The following is a 26,699-nucleotide window of genomic DNA, read 5'->3' on the forward strand; positions in this document are numbered from 1 at the left end:
TGAAGAAATTTAAGAAATATATTATTTTTGAAACGTTTACCCTATGAAAGTCAAAAAATATATGAGAGTTGAAAGCAAATTAGATAGAAGGGGCTGTCTGAAGATAAATCTCTAAGGCAGGGTTGAAAGAATCACAAGGTACGCGATTGTTAAGACACCTTTCAACAAGAACGTTGGTAGTATTGGAGAATATTAAGTCAAGCACGGACTGAGATGTGCCTATTATATAATATTATTATTATCGGTATAGGGTATAGTACGCACTCGTCCTACGTTCCACATGCGTTTATCGCCGTCGCCTTGGCCGTTAAAACGGGACCGTTTTATTTTTTGCTACGGTATTCTTTTTGCTCTTCGCGCACGTCACGCCGTCATCGCCTTTATTCGTCTGCCTGGACACGCGCGCACCAAAGGACGAACGAATGTGGATCGCATTCCCGTGGCTAATATCGTAACAGTAACGTAATGTAAAACTCGAACAAACCCACTTGCGTTATGGACTCGAATCGCGTAAAACTTTTACGGTGGTTTCGCGCCGTTCCGACATGCACACCACTCACGACCGCCTACAACCCTATCGCGATATTCTTTTGATGGATATGAATACGTTTACGTACATTCGTATAAATTTTAAGTATTTATTTTATTTTATTTCTTATTTTTATGGTTCTTTAAGTGATATTCCGACACGGAAGCTTGCGCCGAACTATCGTTTGTAATTTTTTCGAAAAAACAACAATTAGACTGCACTACAGATACGACGAAATAATAGCATTTACAGCTCAAGCGTTTTGTCTGATGTTAAAAATTATAAAGTTTCGACTAGATTTTTTTTTTCATCCATATAATATATTATGCCATTACCGATCGTTTACGATATTATTGACCATCGTATGTTTTGCTTTCCGACGTCTTTAAACGAGGCCTTTTGACACGATCCGGACACATGAAACACGCATCTGTAGTTGCGTGTTCTTCGACACGTAATTATAATAACAAAGCACTTGCAGTCGTACGGAATATTTGACGACAAGAACACTTGCAGTCACGTAATCGTATCGGTATACAATATCTGTTCATCGTCTGCCGCACTCCGTTCGTGCATAAACACGTATAGCAATCCGTTACCCGAATCTTATTTCAAACGTGGACGATCCATACGGACTGCTTTGAAATGTTACAATGCACAAGTCAATACGGTAAACGTAACGACGAGCAATTCGCCACACGGGTGTTAACACCACACCGCGAACAATAATTATTGTCTACTTGCGATCGAGAGCTCCTCTCCTCCACCCGTGGTACGTGTAAATGTATTGCAAAAGGTCACGGGTAACCGTGAAGTTCGTCACGTCCGACCTTTTTAAACGACGTGTGTTACGCCAGCACCGCCCATTAGGAAAATTTGATTTTTTATGCTATCAATAATTAGCACGTTAAAGCATGACTAATTTCGCAATTAAATGTTATCCATATTTCCGGAATCGCAAAAATTAACGGCCAGTGCTGGACAAACATTTCGCCAGCACCGCCCAATCGAAAAAAATGGAATTTTTTATATTTTTTCATAACCATTATTTAGCACACAATTAGCATGAATTTGCGCGTTTCGCCATCATCACTCAAAATCGAAATTTTACGAATTTCTTATGAGCTTTTTTGTTCCTCAATATTTTGAGTAAAATTTTTACTATAATATTTTAGTGATTACCTATACTATTAGTTTAAATTAATCCAATTTAAATATTGTGTGAGGAGGATGTCAGCGCACTGTCGGTTTTTTCTCTCAGGCCTTACTAGGTACTATAATTTTGGTTTTACAATATTTTTTTGAGTCCCAGCTAATAACAAATAGTAAATTTTTTTTAGATTCTGAACGGAGTGAGGAATGTAATGATTTAACAATGATGTGTGTTTTTTGTGTCTGTATACACCATAACTATTCGAATTAATGATTTAAAGTCAGAGGTGGTTTCCAGTAGCAAATTGGAAACCCATTGTGCATTATAGAGGTCGAAATTAGAAAATCTCCAATAGTTTTCAAAAGCGTCAGGAAAAACCCTAAAAAAGTAACAGAAAACGGGAATTTTTATGCAAACCCAGTTTTCAAAAAAATTATTATTTTATTTTACTGTAACTTAAAAAATAATAAATTAAAATACTTGAAATTTTCACCAAATATTTTGAATTGGCGTTGGCTATAGATAGTTAAATTTTCAAAGAATTTTGACTTTTTTTGAGCTATTTAGTGACAATTTAAATTATGGATTTTTTAAGTATTTTTTTTTGAAATATCGATTTAAAAATTTTTAAAAAATGGTCGCCAAAAAAATCGGAAAATTTAATACAGAGTGTCTTATAAGTTTTCCTTATCAGATATAAAAAAAAAACAAAAAGCGTAAGTCACAATTTTATTTTTATAAACGCATAAAGTTCAAATTTTTACGAAATATGTCAAAATCGCGAAAATATGCAAGTAATTCTATAGTTAAAGATTTTTAAAAATTTTTTTATTAAATACTAAGAATTAAAAATTAAATACAAGGTTTTTCATAAGTTAAACTTAGAGTAATTATAAAAACGATTGAGGAATATCCAATTAAAAAAATTTTACGAGTGTTTAAATTTTCATGAAATTAAAAATTCACACGTAATATAACGATTTACTATCAATGGAATTTTTATTTTTGTTATATTTATATGGTAATATAATTTTCCTCTATAGTCACTCTATAATACTAGTATATTTATGATAATATAAGGAAATATAATAACTACATGCAACATTATCGGAAAAATTTGATTAACCATGCCGTATTCAACTATGATTAATCCTGAAATATCTAAGTATCCTAAAAAAAAAAATTAAATAAAAATATAATAATAAAAAAAAATAATAATAATAATAATAATATTATAATAATAATTTTGAAAAAATTAAAAATAAAATATATAGCACTATTTAAATATAATATATCGACTGATAAATCATCTCCATTTAGAAGCGTTTTTCGTATACAATGATACTTAACATTGCATTCAAAATTAACACAATATACAATATTTCAATTTGGGTTGGTGCTGGCGAAACGCGCAAATTCTTTGATACTGTACTATCTTTGATATTGTACGGAAACAACGATCGAGCGAATTTTGGCGATAGTCGTGCAAATTTATGCTAGTTGCATGCTAAATAATGGCTATGAAAAAATATAAAAATTCCATTTTTGCAATTGGACGGTGCTGACGAAATATTTCTCTAACACCGACCGTTAATTTTTGCGATTTCGGAGAAATGGATGACAAATTACGAAATAGGTCATGCAAATTCATACTAATAACGTGCTAATTATTGATAGTATAAAAAATCAAATTTTCCTAATGGGCGGTGCTGGCGTAACGCACATCTTTAAACGCGCGTCAACGCGATACTTTAACAAACTTCACGGCCAGCCAGAGCTGTCACAAGTTTTTGCGAGGCCCTAGGCAAATGTAGTACAATTTCATTAAATCTAAATATTCTTAACTGTTCTAACTTGACAAATTGTGGGCCCCGAATTCATTTTAAGTGCGAGGCCTTTGGCAATCGCCTAAGTTGTTTGCTCGCTAACAACGGCACTGCGGCCAAGCGTTATGCCACCGATATCCGATAGGTATACCAACATATAGTGTGCGTGTATTGGCATTTTAAAACGCACGCGAATCCCGGTTTCGCAAACCCGATATTTATTTATTTATTTATTTTATTTTTTTTGATGGGGGACATAAATAATATGCCCGGGGGGGAGCACCAAATTTATTCTTCTGCGTCCGCCTCTGTATAGATCCGTTAGGTCGATCGGTGAGAAATAATACGCACCAAGTGTATGTGTATAGCAATGCACGAGAAATCGCGCTTTAGGATTACCCACCGCGTACGACCATGCGAGAGCGTTGTGCTACGCGATGAACATCGCCTCGGGTTGGGTTGTATTTGTTTAAAAAAAAAAAAAAATAGTAATAAATAAATAAATCAAAAATATAAATAAACAACCGTTTGAATTTACGATATAAAATCGTCATGAAAAGTCGCGATTTTTTTTTTCAACACTATTTATACGACCGTATTTACGGAGATCTTTTGAGGTGGCCACTACGGGTTTATTTGTCTGTGTACGGTGTAGTTCGAACATTTTTTTGTTCGTACGCCGACGGGTGACACACACCGGTGATACCCGATTGAGCACGGTCGTTATCGGCCGACATTTTTGACGACCCGATTGAGCACGGTAAAAAAATAACTGTGTGTGTGCAATCACTCACGTGGGAAGTGAATACTTTCATTACGGAGTAGTAAGGAAGGGAATGATTTTATCTAATATTTAAACATAATAACAGTAAAATATTATTACATAAGAAAATCAACACATTCTGTCACATTTTCATTAACTTTCGTTTTATTGGCAAATATAAAATGTATGTAATAAATATTTAAATATTTATGGAATTGTCATTAGTTTGCTTTTCTGTCAGTCTGGTAATACTGATAGGATTATGATAACTGAAGTATGATACAAAATGCTTTAGTTCTATATTTTCAAGTTTTCTGGCAAATACAGCATCAATGGTAGTACCATCTTTAGCCATAGGATAATTTCTACTGTTTATCATTCTTAAAGAAAATTTTTGTTCAAGGAAATCGAGTAATGGTTGAGCCTCTAAAGTTAACATTAAAATCTCCTGTCAAAACTACAAATCGATCGCAATAATATACTGGTTCACCTGTTATTTCCTCGAGTGCTCGGGAACCTGCGACTGTTAATGATAGTAACGCCTTACTCACAAAGAGCTTTATATCTCGCATACATACGACGGGTGAAATGTATATAGCTATCAATATCAGTTGACAATCCGAATAATTTTTCTTTTTGCATTCTACAGCACATATATCCCCAATTCTTGATAAACTTGATACAACGATTTCTCTGTCAGTTTGATTAGTAGCTTTTATGTAGCTTTGAATATGAGTTTTGATTGAGTTACAGATTTGCAACAATTATTAAACATTTGAGATTTTTTTTTTATGAGAAGTATTAACATCAATCAGACTGCACGCAAGGTCAACTATACCGCGCTATTCCACTCCACACTCTACTCTCACATACTCGTAGTAGGTAGGAGTGATGGGGAGGGGGCATTTAACGCTGAGCATTAAACGGGTCCGGAGTCGTATTAGAAGTATTCATTTCAAAAAAATATTGTGTACAACGGTATCAGATTGAAAACTATTAGGCTGTCAACACACTAGCGTTATTTTACCGCGCCGTAGTTTTACTGCACGTTTTGTTAAAGTACATTAAAATTAATAGTGCACAACACACGAGTGTCGCGCAGTACAATTTGGCGCGATATTTCGAAAACTATCGCGTGCACCTTGACTTTATAGTGCGTTAAAAATACCCCTATAAAAGCTTATCGTGAGTACTATGAATTTAAAAATTCCGACAACTTACTAAAATACTTATTGAAATTTGGAAATATATATTAAGGGAAAAAAATTTAAATTTTTACCTTTTTCATGACAATTGTATGAGTGCTATTTTTTAACAAAAAAAAAAAAAGTGTAATTATAACATGTGATTAAAACCCAATAAAATATTATTAATTATAAATATTTATGTTCAAATGCATTTTATTTTATATAATAATATGGACGCACCGAGCTCTATACACTAACAACATTGATTAAATATACATAGATAGCCCATAGCTATACGCAAGATGGAAACACGTAATTTAGTACGGACTATGTGACAATAGATAGCGTTGGTAAATACTAAATTGTACACAATACACAAACCGGTAGAATAAAAATAAACTGCGATAAGAATTCCAAGAATATAAATTAAATTGAATATTGTTATCTAACGATATGAAGTTTTTATGGTGTTCGAACATCGACACCGTTGTATTCGAATACTGAAATTGATCATACACTACGTTTATTTTTCTTTGGCTCTAGTTCCCGCGGTACTCACATATTATGGATTCCGTTTCGCGCACCGTAAATTTAGCATTTGTAGCTATTACCGTGGCATTATTTCTTAAAACCAAAGGTAAAAAAAAATGAAAATGGACTAAAGATTGGCTTCTGAAAAAATCTAAAAACTGTATGGTTTTAGTTCGAACACCGAATATAACACGCTTTCGATTTTCTTCGTTTTAAACACCGAAAACGAACGAAAAATCAAACGTCTCGGATTTCATCCCGTTTCCGTGGTGTCCCCGATGTTTTGCATTCGTTTTATTGCCCAATACTCGGTTCAAACTACACCATACACCAAAAGTAATACCGTAGTGCAGTGCTTCCCAACATTTTTAGACTCAAGGCACCATTTTTGATCTAAGGTTTTTTCAAGGTGCCCTTCCCCAAGTCATAGCATGAATAATTAAAAGGACAATTTCAGACCAGATAGTATTTCATGACTGTACAGAAATTGGGAACCGCTGCCGTAGTGCGCTTACTCTGTAACACGTGTACAGGGAAAACATGTGTACACGCAACGGGTTCGCGAAAGTTTTACGGGGACTGAGTAGTACCACCGTGGCGCGTACGTTCGAATTCGAACTCTCCCTGCAGTGTACGGTAACGCCGGGGGGAGAAGAAATGTACGTTCTTTCCGAGATAGAAACGTGTAGAAGAAATCCTTCGCACGAACACCGATTATTACGACGCACGGGCGTTACAAGTGACCTCTGACTGGTGTTTTCGGGGCGCAATTATTATTACACCGCGGCCGCATTCAAAATCAAAAATTCAATAAATCCAATCGTGAGCTCGGCATGCGTTTCAACGTTAGATTATATTACGTTGTACATGTATGCACGAATGTGATCTGTGGAGATAAATAAAATCCGCTGGGAGTTTTTACCTAAGTCAAATATTTGCGCTGCACAAAACCCCGGCATGAAACGCTGTATATATCGTTCGGGCATGCAGCGTTGTAATCTCATAGGGGTGTATTTTATTTGATCTTTTCGATTTCCGATTTTGACCGGAGCTCCGCGCGGAAATGTGTTTGATTTATACGGGCTATGACCGTTGTTTTATTTTTATTTTTTTCCCATTCGCGGCATACGGAATGCTCCGGTCGAATTTACGTGAAGGTCTGTCATTCGCATTTTCGAAAATCACATCTAGCGAACGGTCGTTTTATACAACCACCCATCAGCACAATTTCGACGTTTTTTGACTTTTACGGTGTACTGTAAATGTATATTGTTTCATTACACGTGCATTTGACGAGCACCGAAAACCTTAGCCCTTTTATTCTTTTAACGGATTCATCGGACTAATTATCTCTGCGTCAGCTCTATAAAAGTGATATGTCACATAACACAGGGCGTTGAATACGAAGTTCAAAACGGTTATTATCGATCTCTCGGACTACCTCTGCATGGTTTTTTCACACAAACCCGTCGTTTTTATGTATTACATATGTCTCGTAGGCATATGGTCAAATCATACTGAATATAGGGTATACAATATACTCGTACTATCATCTACGTCTATCATATTTAATTAGTTATTACCTGTACATATTTATGATTTCATTTTTAAAACAATAGTAATAATGAACATGAAATTAAATATATTATTTCATATACCAACGAGTTTTACATATTAATAAATAATACATTACTTATTTATGTATAAAATAGCAATAAATAACTGATAGAAAATATATTTAAATTTTTAAAATAATACCAAATGTTTTTTTTTATTATTTCTCTGGCGTGAAATAGGCATTTAATCATATTCCTAGTCATTTAATTAAATGACTAGGCATTTAACTTTATTTGATTTGACTATATGCCTACGACATATACCCAAATACGTATTAGAATATACATACTGTTTTTACGAGCAGCTTGTTTACGACGCTTTATTTTAAGTACGATTCAAAAATTATGGTTAGCTTTATCTATTTATTTTTTTTATATACAATATTTACGTTCAGATTTAATCACAGCGAAATTAATTGTTTTCATTTGAGTCATGGTTGTTTATTTTTTGTCATTTTGGATTTTGAAAACATTTTCATTTGCATATGAACAAGCAGGTCATTTGAAGAACACATTAAATGTTTTTCTTCGATTATTAGGGTTTACATGACGACCAGATCCGAAATTTCAACAGCGAACCGATTTATACGTCTCGAACACATCGAAATCCTCGATCAACTATTCCTCCTGTGAGCACTTAAAATTTAAATGCAAACTAAACTCTTATAGTTATTTTTGAATTCAAAGACATCCGTCACTACCGCCGACATCGAGCGAACTTTAATTTTAATAATTGTTTCGTTTTTTTCTCAGAGGAAATATCTAAAATAATATATTTCATAGTGTAAAAAAGAAAGTTATCGATCTCCATCATAATTAAAGCATACAGATTAATGTTCTATTTTCTACAGTAAACGTACGAGCTTTTACTCATTTTATCGTGATGGCTGTTATTTTTTCGTAAAATGGCATCATATTAAACCATCTTTGTATTAATACATATATATATATATAATTTATTATCCGGCCATAAGCTTATAGTTACTTAAGTATTTATACATTTCGTTTAAATTTTAGATGAACGGGGAAATTGACCAACATTAACCGGGTATTCCGTTGCACTCCGATTGCTTGCATTTCGAATAAATGTAAACAACTACAATTACTAGTTCGTTTTCTGATTTATCGTACATTGAAAATATTAGAAAAATAGTGGAAAATTAGAAAATAAAAAAAAGTTTAAGAAATCATATTGCATGGTCTGGTCACACGCTCCAAACAATATACCTATAAATAATTCAATCAAATCACGTTCGTCGACCGGAGAAAATGACAACTGAAGGTTGAACAAAGCGATCATCACTATAGCGATTATTGTAAGTCAAGCCGATAGTGTAATGGCACCGGTCGAATCGAATCCCCGGCTGTCAGCTTCACTTCCGACAGCGTTTTCCAATTTTTTTTTATCCGATAAAATATTTACGATATATATATATCGTATATATATAAATATATACGATATTACGATGTGTGCGCACGCTTATTATATTTCCTACCGAGGATTGCACTTTACCGCCACTGCTGTAATAATTTACGACGATGTGTCTGTGGTTTTAAGTCTGCTGTGGGTCCGCGTGTTGATCATTGATTTACGACGTGCCGCCGTCGATAGCGTGTATTAACGATTCGTGTTTGTCTCGGCTCCGACGAAATCTTAACCACCTTACACCGACAATGCGTTCTGACGATTAAATTATTATAAATTAGATATTATAAATTTGACGACCCGGATCAAATGAATACGTCTTCGAATTTCGAACGACGCGCACGAAGAATTTATTGGACTAGCGGTAATGTTTGTTTTTGTGGAATACATTTTTTTTCGTCAGTAAATCTGCACCGAAGTCTTGTATACTTAGCGTTACGTTGGATCGGAGTAATTTGCGGTTTTTCGTTACTTTCTGAGGGTTTTCCGAGGCGAAAGATAAAATGAATAGGAAAGACTTGAAAATAATGTCAAACGTTCCGTTCGTATTCAAACGTTTGGTGTAATATATGTTATGGTAAAAAAAAAAAAGTTTAATTTATGGATGACGGCGTCGACTGAAATCGATATTCCCACTTTTACGTTTTTAGCGTTCAAATTAAGGAAGACCTGGCTGGTTGATTATTTTTCCGTTAACGTTGCGAGTTTGAAAGACGGCGGAATCCAGACTGCAGTTTTTACGAATATTTGTTCCGTTGATTGTTCGCATGTCATTTTAAGACCTATAACTGCAGTACAAAAGTTTATCAAAATATGTCCTAATTTCATGCATCTCAATCGGGTTACAATTGATACGATAGTATAAATGCAATGCCTATTTGCGTTGCGATGTTTTCATTATACGTGTACGGAATATAAATACCGACGTAGGCTTGGAAGCGGTAAGACTTTTTTTTTCGAATAGCATCGGAGACGAGTACACTAATTGGACGTTTTTGATCGGACAACCACAGCAGATCGGTAATACAACAAATAAAAATCATTTGATATGTATTGCCACCGATACCAAATCGTATCGAATGATGTAAATTTACAAAATAATACGAACGTCGAATATTATTTCCCTGCCCGACATCGCTACACAATAACGTTAAAAAAGGGATTAATAAATTATTAATGTAATAAAATAATAGTGGATACTGCGGACACATGATCAACATAACGCGTACATTCAATCGTATAATAATAAAAATGTATTTCAATAACAATAATATTGGGTAAACAACAAAGAAAAGAAATATGTTTTATACATCACAATTTTCAGAAAAAAAATTCTTTAGTCAAAATACTTATAATACAATATGATGTTCAATATAGTCGTACAAATATGAAAACACTTGAAAAAAAACATTCGAATACAATATTTATGCACATAGTGAATATTATGTATGTCACGCATGAACTTTTCGATAATTGTAAGAACAAATATTATTTTAATTTTAACTTCTTCATTTTTTTTTCAACTTAATTATTATAAAATTACTATGCGATAATATCTTTACGTCGTGAAAATGCTTACATAAAATTTGTCATGGTCAAAACGCATAAATAAACTTTGGTCTTAAATTACAACAAAATAATAAATAAATAAATTAAGTGTTTTTCACGTAATTAAAATAATAATAATAAAAAAAAAAAAAAAAAAAAACAATAAGTCAGAATGAAATGAAAAAAATATATATTTATAATAATAATCTAAAATAGATATGAGAAAGTCTAACATAATAAGAATGATATCGTTGTATGATATGATGTTGGCAGGATCCAAGAATCGATCAACTTCTTGATGGGTCCCAGTGATATCGTTGACGCTAAAGCGGATTGTCATTCCACCAACGATTTTTTGTTGCCATTCACTCTTGGGTAAAGCTGCAAAACGAAAAACAACAAATATCTGTACATTACCATATCGCTTCAATATATAAAATGTCAGCCAGTCGGCTGTACATAAAAAATTTTAAATTAAATCCCATACATACATTATGCATACACAAGCACGAGAATGCAATTCCTAATACTGAACACTTATACTATATACTTATACACTATATACGTACTATATATATTTATCATTTATGTACATAAATATGCACAAAAGTATGACTTAATTGTTAATAATAATAAACTGATTGAGACCCGCTGAATTGTATTTTAACATAAATGTTCTTTTCGCTATCAGAATAAATGTTTTTCGATCGATAATTTGCGTTAACACGCCACAATTTTCCAATAGCTACGCAGAAGTTTCTGGAGCGAAAAAACGAAAACGCATAAGAGCACGCGTCATACTTTTAAAACCCTAAAAAAAAAATAGTCAAACCTCGGAGAGCATTTCCACGAACGTATAACAATAACGGCAATGGTTATTTTTTTGGCATTGGTTTCGATAAATATCGTATGGGCGGACGGCGATAAAAACAAATACTGTTTTTGGATAACTGATTCGGTGAACATTTTTTTTCGTTTTCAATGTACTAAATATATATATATATATATATATATATATATATCACGACAATCGACTCACCCCGAGAAGATTACGCGGCACGTATCCTTCGCGGTCGTCGATCCTCGACCACCACCATTCCCGTTCGGTGTCGTCACCTTTCCGTAACACGACAATCCGGTCACCATTGTCGAAAGTCAACTCGTCCTGGTTGTGAGCTTCATATCCGAAAACCGCATATACCACGCCATTGTTCATTATGCCCAATTTCTCTTGGATGCCTGAGGAATCAAAAACATTTATGGTTAATTGTTTTAAATTTTCGTTGACATTTTCAACAACGTTCCGTGAGTTTTTAAATAATGTTACGGTTTGTTTCGTAAAATTATTGTATACATATTTTAATCGACCATTAATTTCCAAGATAATTCCCAAAACATAGTACTGAGTGGAAGTACCCACTAGTCGTAGGTTGTTGAATATACATAAATAACGACATGGTACAACTCACTGTAAAGAAATTCGGAACACCCGTCGAAACCTTCTTCGTCCTCCTCACACTTCTCCGCCGCTGTCTCCTGGTCAGACAACGTTGTGGCAAATATGCATGCCCCATGCTCTACCAGAAATCGGACCATGGCCAAGTTGTTGCAGCTAGCGGCACAGTGCAACGGTGTCCTGCAAGCATCGAAAGGAAAAACATAAGCCAATGACAACGAGGGCAAGACGCGCATGGTGTAAAGTAAATTTTTCAAAAATTAAATCACCGTGGTTATTATTTGTTTAAAAAAAAGATAAAATATAAAATTGAAATTCTACATTATGCTTACTTAGTATTTTTATGAAATTATAAACATGGCTGCAGACCTTAAAAATTCAGTACATAGTGTCTGTGCTGGTAGCACATATGGTACATAATTTAAGAACATGTATGATTATGGAAAAAAAATACGAAATCCTTCAATGTATCAATTTCGGGTTTTTTTTTAATTATTATTATTATTATTGAAATAGTTAAAAATAGTACAACCAAAATAAAAATAAAAATTAGAAATGTTGTTTAGGAACTACGATGAAAAATCAGTAACTTCGTTTTTCTGTTCCGTAATATGGAATGGTGTATTTAAAATTAAATTCCTTATTAAAAATTACAACCCATTATCTAGTCGGAGCTTCGAAAGAATTAAAATTATGCAAATTAAAAATGTAGAGAATATTGGAAAACCTAGTAATATAATCCTGAAAATCATATGTGTACGGTGTACGTACAGAGTTACACATGTGTACCTAGTGCACTAGGCAATTATGTACTTAATTTTTGGGAAGGCGGTTAATCCCCATCGAAATGATTGGGGGTTAAATAATGTGCAATAAAGTAGTATATCTTAATATATCTTAATTCGTGTTTACTATAATACGATAGCTTCTACCCCTAAATTTTGTGTTTGTACACACAAGCTTTTATGTAGTGTAGTACAAGATAGTTTTGAATACCAGTGCAATAATTCTATTATAGTTAGAAATTTATTTCCTGATATGTTACTTCAATATGAATTTAATTATCGTAAAATTAATTTCATGATACGCAGTTCAACTTCTATCAAAATTAAGATACGTGTATCGATTTTGTTGAGTCCATAGGAAATAACGTTATATTTTTTTAATGACTTTTAATAACTTCGTTATAAGTATATATGGATAGCTTATTGTGTTTTAGAAAAGATTTAAAATAAACCCGTAGACATGGATATATAGATGTGTTATAAAATTTAATCCAACAAATGCACGCTTCGTCCTATATTTATAATTAGGTTTAGCTCGTAATTCAATAATATAATTACAATTAATACACTATACATACTTACGATATGAATGAGACAAAAAATATAAAATTATTTATGTTCGAAGATAGGAAAAATAAATTTTTATCAGTCCCGTGGCACACTCCGATAGTGACAGTCGTGTAAGTTAAGGTTCAGTGCGTTATCTACATCACAACGTTGTCATACGGTTTCACCACAAATAAATCTAACATGTACGCATTAAAGGTAAGAATTTAATTATAACGCTAATTGATTTCATACCACCGTACAAAATGAGTTTTACTCAACACAGTGCACATCCTCCTAACCGAGGATCCCCTAAGTCACCCAAACCCCCCTCCTCACCTAATAGACTTATTCCTACCAAACAACTAAGCACCTCCTCAAAAAGTCCACAACCAAACGAAAATGCAGCACACAAATCTAAGACCTCAACCAATACGATCAACAATAATATAACATTATCCAGCCAACAGAAACAATAGCCTCAACCTATACCTACCACCTTCAACAACAACCCTACAACAACATTCGCTGAGAAATTGGGCAATGGCCTGTTCCCTAAAAAGGAACAAGCAATTGTCTTCGACGCAGTAGATGAAGTATCGCAAATCGAATATATAAAAAAGATTCTGCATCATCTTAAATTCCAAAGAACTAGTTACCGAACTAATATCAAAACATAAGACAATTGAAATACAAAATAAATTAATTCATATTCGCCACACTCAAGAACATAGTAATAAGTACACAAGGAAACGCAGACCCTATCGATATATGCAAACAATATGGAACTGATAACAAAACTGTGCTAAACACGATAGAGATGGTCAGACCAGCAATTAAATCTCATAGCCTGAAAAATAGATTGACTCGCTTATCAACCAAATTATTAGAATCAATGGATTTAGATAATAGCGAAACAACCGTCCTCGATACGGATTACCTTCGTCACCCAATAATTACCTAACCAATTAATTAGGTAATTAATCACTTCACAACGCAAAACAATGTCTCACATACAAAATATATACCGAAACACATACATAAATAACCTGTATCCCATACCCACATATAATACAATACTTAACATGCATAATATAATATCAAATAATATAAATACGAATCATAATATACTACAATGGAATATCAAAGGATTCCATAAAAAAATTGACGACCTTAAAAGATTAATTCTTAAATACTCACCACTTGTTATCTGCCTACAAGAAACAAATTTCATCCAAAATCACACACCCGAACTTAAAGCCTAACCTCAAAAAATCGCTCCATTAGAAGTAGAGCCAGTGGAGGCGCATCAATCTACGCAAACTCATCCTTCCCCTCTAAAGAAATTAAAATCACTTCCAATTTTGAAGTAACAGCAATAACCGTTTTCACAAAAGAAAAAATAACTATCTGTAACATATATCTTCCAAACCAACACGATTTTGAAATTGAAAATCTAGAAAATATAATCAATCAACTACCACAACCCTACATACTAACCGGCGATTTTAATAGCCATAAATCTCTATGGGGAAGCAATCATATCGATATGAGAGGAAAAAAAATAGAAAAAATGCTAGACTATAATTATATCACACTGCTAAACGACGAAAGTCCTACGCATTTCAATGCTACGAATGGATCCTTATCCGCCATAGATCTATCCTTTTCATCAGTAAATATATCAACCAATCTCGAATGGGGGGTAGAATAAGAATTATATAACAGTGATCATTGGCCTATTATCATAAAAATCTATAACAGAGATTCCACTTTATTAGTATGTGAAACCAAAAATAAATGGAATTTAAAAAAACCTAATTGGGAATTATTTTCCAATACAATTCAAGCTGAACTTATAAAATGCTCTCCTCTGGATAATAATAACATAGACGAAATAGCTGAGAACTTTACAAAAATAATTCATGACACTGGTATGAATATAATTAAAAAAAAAAAAGTACAGTGGAATCAAAAAACCCGTACCTTGGTGGTCGGAAGAATGTAAAAACATAATCCAAACCAAAAATAAAGCCTTAAATAAATTCCGAAAAAGTAGAAATATAATCGACCTAATCGAATTTAAAAAACAAAGAGCTAAAGCTAAATACATAATAAAAAATTGCAAAACAAACTCATGGAACCAATTTACGTCATCAATATCCTAATATAATCCTAATATAGTATGGAACAAAATTAAATCTATTAAAGATGTTCAAAATTCAACTGTTATCAAATCACTTAGAACCAATAATAATAAAACCATTATTACAGAACCTAAAAAAATAGCAAACGCACTCGGTAAATACTTCCAGGAAGTAAGCGACGATAAAAACTTTGACCCCAATTTTTTAATTTACAAATCGGAAGTTGAAAAACAAAATATAAATCTCAGAGAACCAATCACAGCTGAACATATGACACGCCATATCTAAATTTAATGATAACAAGAAAAGAACTTGATAAAATTATTAGTGAGCAAAAGAGCAACTGCTGTGGACCGGATGACATTCCATTTATATTTATACAAAATCTACCCGAAATAGGAAAAACTACATTACTCGAAATATTCAATATAATGTGGACACAACACAAGTTCCCAAAAAAATGGAAACATGCAACCATTATTCCAATACATAAACCTAACCAAATCAAATTCTTAGTACAAGGATACAGGCCAATATCACTTTTATGTACAATGAGCAAAATATTTGAAAAAATAATCAGCGTCCGACTTAATTGGTTCCTAGAGAAAAATAAACTACTCGCAGAAGAACAATTTGGATTTCGGAAAAACAGATCTACCTACGACTGCCTCATAAACATTGAGACAGAAATATGCGAAAAAATTGCATGTAATCAATACATGGGACTGATAAGTTTCGATATACAAAAGGCATACAATATGACATGGAGAAGGTAACATTCTATACTTTATACAAAATTTTTTAACTGATCGTACATTTGAAGTTGCTGTCAACGGACAAAACTCGTGGTTATATAATCTCAACAACGGGATTGCCCAAGGCTCCTCTTTAAGTGTAAAATTATTTCTAATAGCAGTAAATGATTTAGTTAAACGTATACCATCCCCCGGAAAAATTACATTATATGCGGACGACAGCAATATCTTCGTCCGACATAAATGTATTGACACTATAGAAAATGAACTTCAGAAATACACAAACTCGTTATTCGAATGGAGTAAAAGCACAGGATTCAAATTCTCACCTGAGAAATCTCAATCAATAATTTTTACACACAAAAGAATTAATAAAAAACTTACCATTAAAATGGACAACAAAATAATTCCTTATACAAAACACTTAAAAATATTAGGCCTTATCTTCGACAAAAAACGTACACGGACAGCACACATAAAAAAATTAAATGACATAGCAAAAAAAAGATTGAATATTAACAAAGTACTCTCAAGTACGAAATGGGGAGCAGACGTTAAGACCCTTATAAATATATACAAATCTCTCATCAGATCAATTTTGGATTACGGATCAACCCTATACATGACAGCGAAAAACTAAATACTGGCAAAACTTGATGTTATCCATAATGCTGGCCTAAGAATGGCATCAGGTGCCTTTAGAAGTAGCCCCATTAATAGTATACTCAATATTACGGGAGAACAACCTCTTAGTAGTCGAAGAAATCAGCTTATACTTCAATACGCAATAAGAACAGCAACTGACCCGAATAAACCAACGTACTCCATAATTTTCAACAACAGATTTGAAAATACTTTTAATAACAACCAAAAATTAATACGACCCATATACAAAAGGATTAATGAGATAGAACGAGAACTTAAATTAGAAATAAATAATATAATGACTAGAGAAGTACCCATAAAACCACCTTGGACAACGACAAAATACTTATTTGACATGTCAATAGCGCACTAAAACAAAAAAGAAACATCAACTCATGCATACAAAAATTTATTCTATGAAGTATCAAACAAATTATACACAGACACCTCAAAAACAGACAATGACGTGGGTGTTGCGGCAGTCATCCAACAGACCGAACTCTCAGAGAGGCTGTCCGATTATTGTAGCATATACTCAGCTGAAGCACTCGTTATATATAAAGCCCTATCCTATATAATAAGTACTAACTTGCAAAATAAAAAGTATGTAATTTTTACAGACTCTATGAGCACTCTAACTAGCATTAGTAATATTAATAACGATAATATCATTGTCAATAAAATTATCAACTTGACACATACATTTAGCAACAACATAATTTTTTCATGGATACCTGGACACTGCGGAATAACTGGCAACGAAAGGGTGGACAAACTAGCCAAGGAAAAAGCGAACAATCTAAATCAACAAACTCTCTGGAATATAAACTCAGACAAAGATATTAAAACAATTATATACAACCGATTTAAAAACAAATGGCAAAACGAATGGGTAAAAATGGACACTAAATTAAACGAAATAAAAAGAACTACAGAAAAATGGAATAACTCAGTTTTCCTCAAAAGAAGAGATGAAGTTATATTAAATTGCCTTAGAATAGGGCATACATACTACACGCACGTACATCTCATGAAAAAAAGAACCTCCCAAAATATGTCATACATGTGGACACCCAACTTCAATCAAACACATCATCACAGAATGCAGAGACACTCAAGAGGCCCGAATAAAACACAACATACCTGAGCACCTTCACGACGCACTCGGCACGGACATAGAAGCCATCCAAAACATATTATTCATAAAAATTATTAAATTGTACAACTTAGTTTAAGCACCCTAGTAAAAAAGCCAATGGTCCCGTTATCGAGGCTTTCCTTTTTTTTCCCCTTAATAAAAAAAAAAAAAAAATTTATCGCCCAAGTGATCGCAAACTACCCTAAAATGGGGTAACAATAATAATGGCGTAACAATGATAATTCGGGTTAACATTGACAGTTAATATTATTTTATCAAAATATTGATACAAACCATATATAAAGTTTATGAATTGTTATTTTTTTGTATATAAAAATAAATGAAATAAAAGAGTTACATCCTAAAATACGGTTTCGATAAACCGTTCTAATATTTTTAATCAGTTGTTATTAAACATTTTTATCAAAAATTAACTAAACCTTTGGTAAAATTAAGATCTGTGCTAAGTAAATTTCAAGTACAGTAATTTATTTATATTTAATTACATTAAAAACATGATAATGTCACAGACTTTAAAATATATTGTTATGTATTATATAATTTTTTTCTTAATGACTCTAAAAAAGACTCCTGGGACTCGGCTTTATAAGAACTATAAAGTTACTGAGCTGGAAAAAGCCTTAAAAAATATAGGTAAAGACTAAATTTATATTTTAGCGACCAGCAAATTGTATAATATTCCTTACAGAACATTGACGAATTATAACCGTTGAATATTTTGAGAGTTTACAAAAAATGTTTGAAGATGTTGCTGCTCAGAATATTTACAACTACGATAAGATTAACTTGTAATATTATCCAGGGAAAATCAAGATGCATTTTACAAAAGAAACAAAATATTCCTGAGCATGTCCAAGAACCCTCAAAATCAGTAACATCCTTGATTTGTAGTCTACTGCTGATGTTCTTTTGGCTTTATATATTATATTTAAATCTAGAGAAATGTGGCAATCGTAGATAGAAAGTGAACCAAAATGAAAACCTTTTTGTACAGATTTATTTTATGTAAAATGTTCCAGTTATAATTTCATATCGTATAGTAGGATTTATGGAGTGACTTAATGAAATTATCTCTTATTATTATTAAATCATGACTATACAATTATAATGATCATAATATTAAGAGAAGTTTATTTAAATTTAAATTTAAGGAAATCAAAGTTAGTAAGAAATTATTCATTTAGGTTGATTTATAATTATAATAAACCTTTATCAAAGTTACCCCCTCATGTAAATTAATATTTCTCAAAAACTACAATTCCGGAAAAGATGAATGTGGTCATATTGATAGCAAATGGTATAATTCAAAAATATAAAGGCTATTGAAGGTACTCTATTTGGCAGTTAGCATCAATGGTTATATTAAATAATTAAAATATATGAGAAATTATCAATATTTTTTTTTTTTAAGAATGTAAAATCATATAATTGAACTAGATAAACTATAAAACTATATAGTTATTTTAACAAAAGTTAAATGAAGTATAAATAAAAACACTGAGAAAAATTATCAAATTTACTCCATATTACGGAAATTAAAATGATTATTTATGTAAAAATACTAATACTCATGGTAGAACATTTTAATCAAGATTTATATACGTATTATATTTATATACGTATAGTTATACTAAATAATATGCATGGGTGAACATTTATATTTTATGCAAAACTATTACTCACGGAAACGCGTCTTTTCGTTTTCAATTAAATTAATTATTAAATTAAAAAATAATACAAATGTATAGAATATTATATACATATAATACGATTATAAATTAATAACTAGAATGAAACCTATAAAAGTCATTTACACTGGACAGTTGTCGTTATCGCTGCTGTAAAATATAATTGTTTATATTTATAAAACTAAATTGATATTCCCAACAAATATACATAATACATAAATGAATATTCATGAACACTACTAATTTAAATAAGTATTTTTATTTTCACAGAAGCAAATTAAATTAAAAAAAAAGTTAAACGTGAAAAGTATTTCAAATTTAAGTTGACGTGCGTATACCATTACTATAATACGAGTCAATACATACCATCCATCAGAGTCCTGAGCGTTTACATCACAGCCAAACTTAACTAAAAACTTAACAATGTCTATATGGCCGGCGCATATGGCATTGTGTAGTGCAGTTATCCCTTCGTCGTTGGCCGCACTCGGGTCTCCAACCTAAAATGCAACAACGAACAAATGTTTCAGGCAATAAAAATAAGTATTACACATGTAAAATAATATATTATAATACGGGAGCGTTCGAATTATACAGAATATATATAAGTATCACGAAGATATGGCATATATTTTTACGCAGTTTTAATATAAAAATTACCATTTCTTCATAATATGTAGTCTATAAATAACAATCCCTCGCATTTCTTTCCCTTCAAAACAGTTAACACAAGATAGCATATCCATCTTATTTATACATAGCAGGACAAGATGATACCAAACTCACCCTGTGTGTAAATACGATTATGTATACGTACTTTTTTGCATACTAAGCCGACGAACGAAGGAACCCCCGAAAAGTATTCGCAAACTCCAAAATAACTCGATTTTGTTTAGGAACCTTCAGAAAACATTCACGTTTACATTCCAGACCTATTTGCCCGGAAATAAAATGCGGTGAACAAGACCCTCTCATCGAGTTATATTCATATTGCGGCGATGTTATTGTAAAACTTTAAAGCGAAGTCGAACACACTTACTTGTTCGGCGGTCCGCATAACCAGCTCAAGTTCTCCTTCCAGCGAGGCGTCCAACAGCAATGCAAGTGGGTCAAATGATACCCGACGTTTGTGACCGATATTTCCACCCGACTCCTTGAGATTGCCCTTTTTGCGCACTACTAGCCTGTTCCTGCATTCCACTGTAAGCATAAAATCATGCTAATAAAACATGCCTTTATGGATATAATTATAGTAAATTGTTATTGTTGAGATTTTTGAGGTAGCAAAATGAGCTGTTACGATATTATAATTAGTTCAAGGTACATGGTATTTCACGATTTTGTATTAAAAAATGAGATGCAAATTCGTTTTACTTAGACGGGTTTTGGTACTAATTGTAATTTAAGTATATAGTCGTTTAAAAACAGTTTAAAATCATTTAAAACGCTGTATAATAGAAGTCGATAAAGTTTAAAAAACCCTGGCTATAAGTTTTGTTAATAATAAATGTAAAATTTAAATTTAAATAAACCAAAATTAAAACTGATATTTATGCAAATTACTGTATACACTGTTAATTTAAATGAAATATACTAACCGAAATTCTATTTTAATTTTAAATGTGTTCGATACCAAAATGGTAATATTATTTATTTCTTATGTTTATTGCATGCTATAAAGTATTCAAATAATTTTTGACTGTAGGTCACTATAATAAATATTAATTTTTTGAAGAATCATCTTATTTGTTAAAATATCATCAATCTCCCAATACATTTCTTCAATAATATTAAACCAGCCCTCTAATTCAGCCAGTTTATGAGATTCGATTGTTTTTTAATAACTTTTTCCTTCTTTTAATTCAATAAAAATCTTAAAGAAAATTAGTTAACTATATTTGATTTGATTTTCGAACGATACGCTTATGATGATTTACACAACGTTACTAAATATAATTGAAAAGCGTCAAATTGAAGATTATTGCTACAGTCTCATGTGTGTACAGTACATAATAATTCACCATGGAAATACTTCGGATGTCGCAACTTTTACACGTTACAATGTACCAACATTACACGATCGGAACGGAAACAAGGAAGCGTTAAAAGTTAAAGTTTAAATTAATGAACCTCAGTCAAAGGCAAAACTATATGTGAAATGTTAAACATGCGCTCTCTCGTATCATAATAATATGCTGTTTTTGTTTCCCGTGTTACCGCAGTGTTATGTATATAGGTACGTGTGGTGGCGATGATATGGGCCACATTCATACACACACATCTATTTACTGAGTTAAAATTCTAGGTAATAAGGATTAAAACGTGTTCAGAGGTCTGCGTTACCGCGATTTTAATTAAATAATATAATGTAATACATTACTAGATAAAATGTGAACAAACGAAGCTATCTGATTTACGTCAAATCAAAGTTGTTAATAAATCATTTTTACAAATTCCTTCACGAAATCAATCATGTATAAAAGTCGGAATATTTCTAACCACTGCAAGATAAATGAGAACTCGACACCTAAAAATAGCATAGCCCGTATAGTCTTATTTAATGCTATTATTTATTAGAAAAAAGTTATCCATTAGTTTTTGAAAGTGTTTAATATTTATCTTATGGTTATTTTTTTCAATTAACATAAAACTAATGCTGTAACATCAAGGGGAAAATATGTGTTTATTTAATTTGATGAAAATCTGATTTCAAAATTCAATCTGCTAATCCGTTCTAGGGTTATTTTTAGACCAAAATAATGTATTGCAGAAGAATACTAAAACAATCGACCATCAAAAGTATTTATAAAAAAATAAATATTGAATTAAACTTGCATTTAAAAAAAAAAAAAACCATTTAACTTTTTGTTTCTTTAATTTTCTTGGTATTCATCATTATTGCCCATAAAATGTCTGTTTTTACAAATTAACGTACGGCTATTTAAAAACGAGACAAATTTTATACAACACGGAACCTTTTAATATTAAAACGGTTGAGCATTATAATATCAAATACTGAGGTTACCTATTATCATAAATAAATATAATCGTTGAATATGAATACCATGTATACGAAGAGGTAACATTTTGTTTGTACACAAAAACCCTCATTATTATACTTTCGTTCATATATCTCCAAAAGTAATTTATTCTATTTTTTGTAGGAGTGATTTAATTATAATTGCTTTAAGTTGTATAAAACATAACTTTTTGACATATTATTAACTTAACACAATATATGAATATATATATATATATATATATATATATATATATATATATATATAGACATAAAAACGGCTTGTTTAGATATATATACTTACAGACAACAAATGGTATCCGAACTTGAACAAACTTCAAATAACTACAATAGTTTTTACTGAAAATGCCGTAAGACATTTTAGAATAAAAAATAGTAAGCTATCCGTTATCGAAACTAACTTGTGAAGAAATAGTAGTGGCTTTTATCGATGTATAGGAAATCGCCGAAAGTACGTTAAGCGTAAGGCTATAAAGAGAGAAAGAAGGAAAAAGAGAGATGAGCGGTGAAATAAATCCAAACCATATTCGAATTTGAACCTGCGATATATAGGTTAGGTTATATACTGGCATACTAGAATGCTGACAGTGGTGTGCTACATTACAAAGTTCAACATCAAAATCCATTACCTAAAACGACCCATAGAATATCTTATAAACATTATACTTATTACACAATACACCACGTGGTTATCGAGCTGTATATTTCCAAATCGTCTTATGCCCAGTGATACTTAGAAAAATTGTAAAACGGAAATTGTAAAACATCGAAGATATCTTTATTTTATGTCATTACATTACTATAAAAAAGAATTATGTAATATTTTATTCAAATTTTGATAAATATACACTTATTTATATTACACTTGCGTATCATAATTCCTGATTATTTAATTCTGGTCTCATATTTTAAAACGCATTTGTTTAAATCTCACGTGATTTGGCGATAATATTATAATATTTATCAAAAAATAGAATTTCCGGCGTTACTTCATAATTTACTGTTGTTATAAAAACAATTGAATTATTTATTCTTCTAAGAAAATTGATTAAAACAATATATGCAGTGATCATTGTAGCTAATATTTTTTGAAAATAATATTAAACTTGGAAAACTAAAATTGAGTTACTGTAAATAATATAAAAATATTTTAATATTATTATTCCGATATTAAAGTTGTTGCAATTACAGATCTTACACATAGTGTTTCGTTCGTATGTTCAATTTGGTATCGTTTGTAAAAGTCGGTTAACGTCTGATGTACGCATAAATAATAAATACCTATAGATTCCCACGAGAAAAATTATATTTCGAAACAGAATTAACTAGGGAAGTAAATAATATAAAGATATTTCATTTTGCACCTTCATATTGTTACAATACGCCACATATGGATGTTTTTAGTATCATAAAAATAATATTAACAATAATAATATATTTTTAAAGAATAAAAGGTTATGTGCACATGACAGTACTATAATTTAGCCGTGGGGGGAAATAACAAATAACGAGTACGTAGCTTATAAGGGATTATAAAATTCACACCGATCGACATAACATTTCCTATATTATTGGTTTCTTTAAGTATTGGTACATGTCAATCGATATGTGCCAATAGAAAAATTATCAATGTAATAATGAAATATTACATATTATATATTGTAGAAATGAGGTTGAGTAGAAGAAATTTTCGAGAGAAACGTTATCGGACAGATATACTGAAGATTATAATTTAGCCTCATGTCTGTAAGGAAAAACAATCGACGAAAGTGTATTTTAAACAAAGGGAAAATAACGCTAAGACGTAATTATGTAACATCGAATAACTCAACGGAATATTCCAAGAAAAATGAAAATTGAAGCAGTGAATCGAGATTTGTCGACTTACCGGATATATCGTCTCTGCCGGAGTCTTGGCCGGAGTCCGGGGATGACGAACTGTGGTTGCTGGTGCTGTTTTCGTCAGTGGACGAAGATCCGCCGTTCACTCCGCATCCGACACCGCTCACGGTGCCACTGCCAACTCCGTTGCCGAATCGATTCTCTAGTTCGTCGATGCGCTGCGCAACGCTCACGGCATGCACCCTGTCCGTCTCGTCCGTCGCAGTCTGCTCCTGTTTGGCGGCGGCCGACGCGACAGGTACGCTTGACAGCGTTTGCTGCTGCGGCGGTGGTAACGCAACGGACGTACGGTTCTGCTGCTGGTGAGGGTGATGGGTGATCAGATTGCTTTTGCCACTGATCGTATCTGAGGTGATTTCTGTAACCGGATACGAAGTGGTCCGGTTGAGGAGAAGCGATGGCAGTCTCGACGGCGGTGGTTTTACTTCGTTGGGTAGCTGCATTTGCTGTTGCTGCTGCTGCTGATGGTGATGATGATGATTATGATGTTCTTTGATGGGATCGGTGGAGACAGCGGACGGTTGAGGCAGTGGAGGTGGGGGTGGAGGCGTTCCTTTGGTTGATAAGTTCATTGACCGTACACTCTCCAACAGCTGATGTCCATCGTTTCTATCAAGGCGAAAATAAATAGAAATTAATATGATCATACACTTAAAGTATACGGCAATTTTGTCCATACGAGTGCAAGAAGAAAAGCATATTGTCAATATGTAGGGAGGGCACAGGGATCCTTGCGCGATGTCTAATATTTAAAATCTATCAAAACGATAATAGAAAAAAATCGATGGAGAAAAATATGATTTTTTCATAAACTAAAAAGGTTATATTATACGGTAAGTGCATTAGAAAACCCTCGATGCAACAATGTAGGGCTGATACTATAATATTATAACGGACGTGTCGGCAATGATGGTCGAAAAATTCACGTGCATATCGCAGAAATAAAATTATATATTTACGAAAATCTTTGAAACATATCATCGTGAATCTAATATATTATAATGTATTTTACTGTATTATATTTACAACTAAATCGCACTCAATACATAATCACGTATTAAGTGAAATTCATACCACTCAATAACGAGTATTTTCGATCTCTGATCATATTAAACCGTATTATAAATAAAATGTTCTAAAAGCAATATTACGATTATATATTACGTACTCGCATCCTGACAGGTACAACCATTCAAAAACGAACAGACAGATGAACATCTGTGTGTTCCCTGACGGATCGAAATTGTTCTCCTGATCCCTAGCGGACCCGAAACGCGAGACACGAATAAACAAACGACAAGCACTCACTTGGCGGCGTTGCCAAACACGGATCGCATGGACGCGGAACTGGACGAGTTGTCGGACTCGGATGAATCACCGAAGTTGGACTTGACCGGTCCGTTGCCGTTAGGTATCCGCGACGGCGGTGGCGTCAGATCCTTCTGCTGCGCTGGTCTGCAGTCGGTGTAGTACAAGCGGCTGCCGTCATCCGACAACGTGTCCGGTTGATGGTATTGAGGTAGATGATACGCGCTGTGTCTGGGCGGGGGTGGCGGCGTGGACGTTTTGCCCAGCGGCGGCGGCGGTGGTTTTGGCGGCAGCGCCGGTTTGCCGACGACTGTCGTCGTAGGGCTACCGGCTTGGTCGACGCCCAGCGGTTGTTCCGTCCTCATCGGTTGTTTTGATTCTTTGGTCATCGCTGACATCGCCACTTGGTTGGCCGTCACCGAGTTCAACACTTGTGGCTGCACCGGTTGCACCTTGGTCGACGATGTCTGGTAGATGGGCGACACGCTGCTCGTCGGTTTCTGCGAATAAAATCATAAAAAGTTCCGTAATAAATTCGACCTCATCACCCCGCTCGACGACATTTTGCCGAAAGTGTTTTTTAGGATTCCCAAAAGCTGCGCGCAAAATATTTCCAGGACGATCGAATTAACGCCGTTTCTCAGTCTCTCTCTCTCTTTCAAGTTTTCACGCATTCACGTTTAGTCTAA

At 32.9% G+C, this 26,699-nt stretch overlaps 1 protein-coding gene across 6 annotated transcripts in view; it reads right to left on the minus strand.

Annotated features, from left to right (window-relative positions):
• Window positions 1-10,752: 10,752 nt before the first annotated feature.
• Window positions 10,753-26,699, minus strand: part of LOC112687249 (apoptosis-stimulating of p53 protein 2) — a 126,168-nt gene continuing 110,221 nt past the window's right edge. For all 6 annotated transcript variants that reach the window (XM_025559854.1, XM_025559852.1, XM_025559853.1 and 3 more), the window contains 7 exons: window positions 26,011-26,510; window positions 24,689-25,311; window positions 20,800-20,960; window positions 20,127-20,260; window positions 12,049-12,215; window positions 11,619-11,818; window positions 10,753-10,960 (listed from right to left, as the gene is read on the minus strand). In XM_025559854.1, coding sequence (XP_025415639.1) covers window positions 10,916-10,960; window positions 11,619-11,818; window positions 12,049-12,215; window positions 20,127-20,260; window positions 20,800-20,960; window positions 24,689-25,311; window positions 26,011-26,510 — 1,830 coding nt within the window. In that variant the 3' untranslated portion in view covers window positions 10,753-10,915. The remainder of the gene's footprint in view (window positions 10,961-11,618; window positions 11,819-12,048; window positions 12,216-20,126; window positions 20,261-20,799; window positions 20,961-24,688; window positions 25,312-26,010; window positions 26,511-26,699) is intronic.

This window comes from Sipha flava, unplaced genomic scaffold (assembly GCF_003268045.1).
Source record: "Sipha flava isolate LNK unplaced genomic scaffold, YSA_version1 338_pilon_pilon, whole genome shotgun sequence".
Lineage (NCBI taxonomy): Eukaryota > Metazoa > Arthropoda > Insecta > Hemiptera > Aphididae > Sipha > Sipha flava.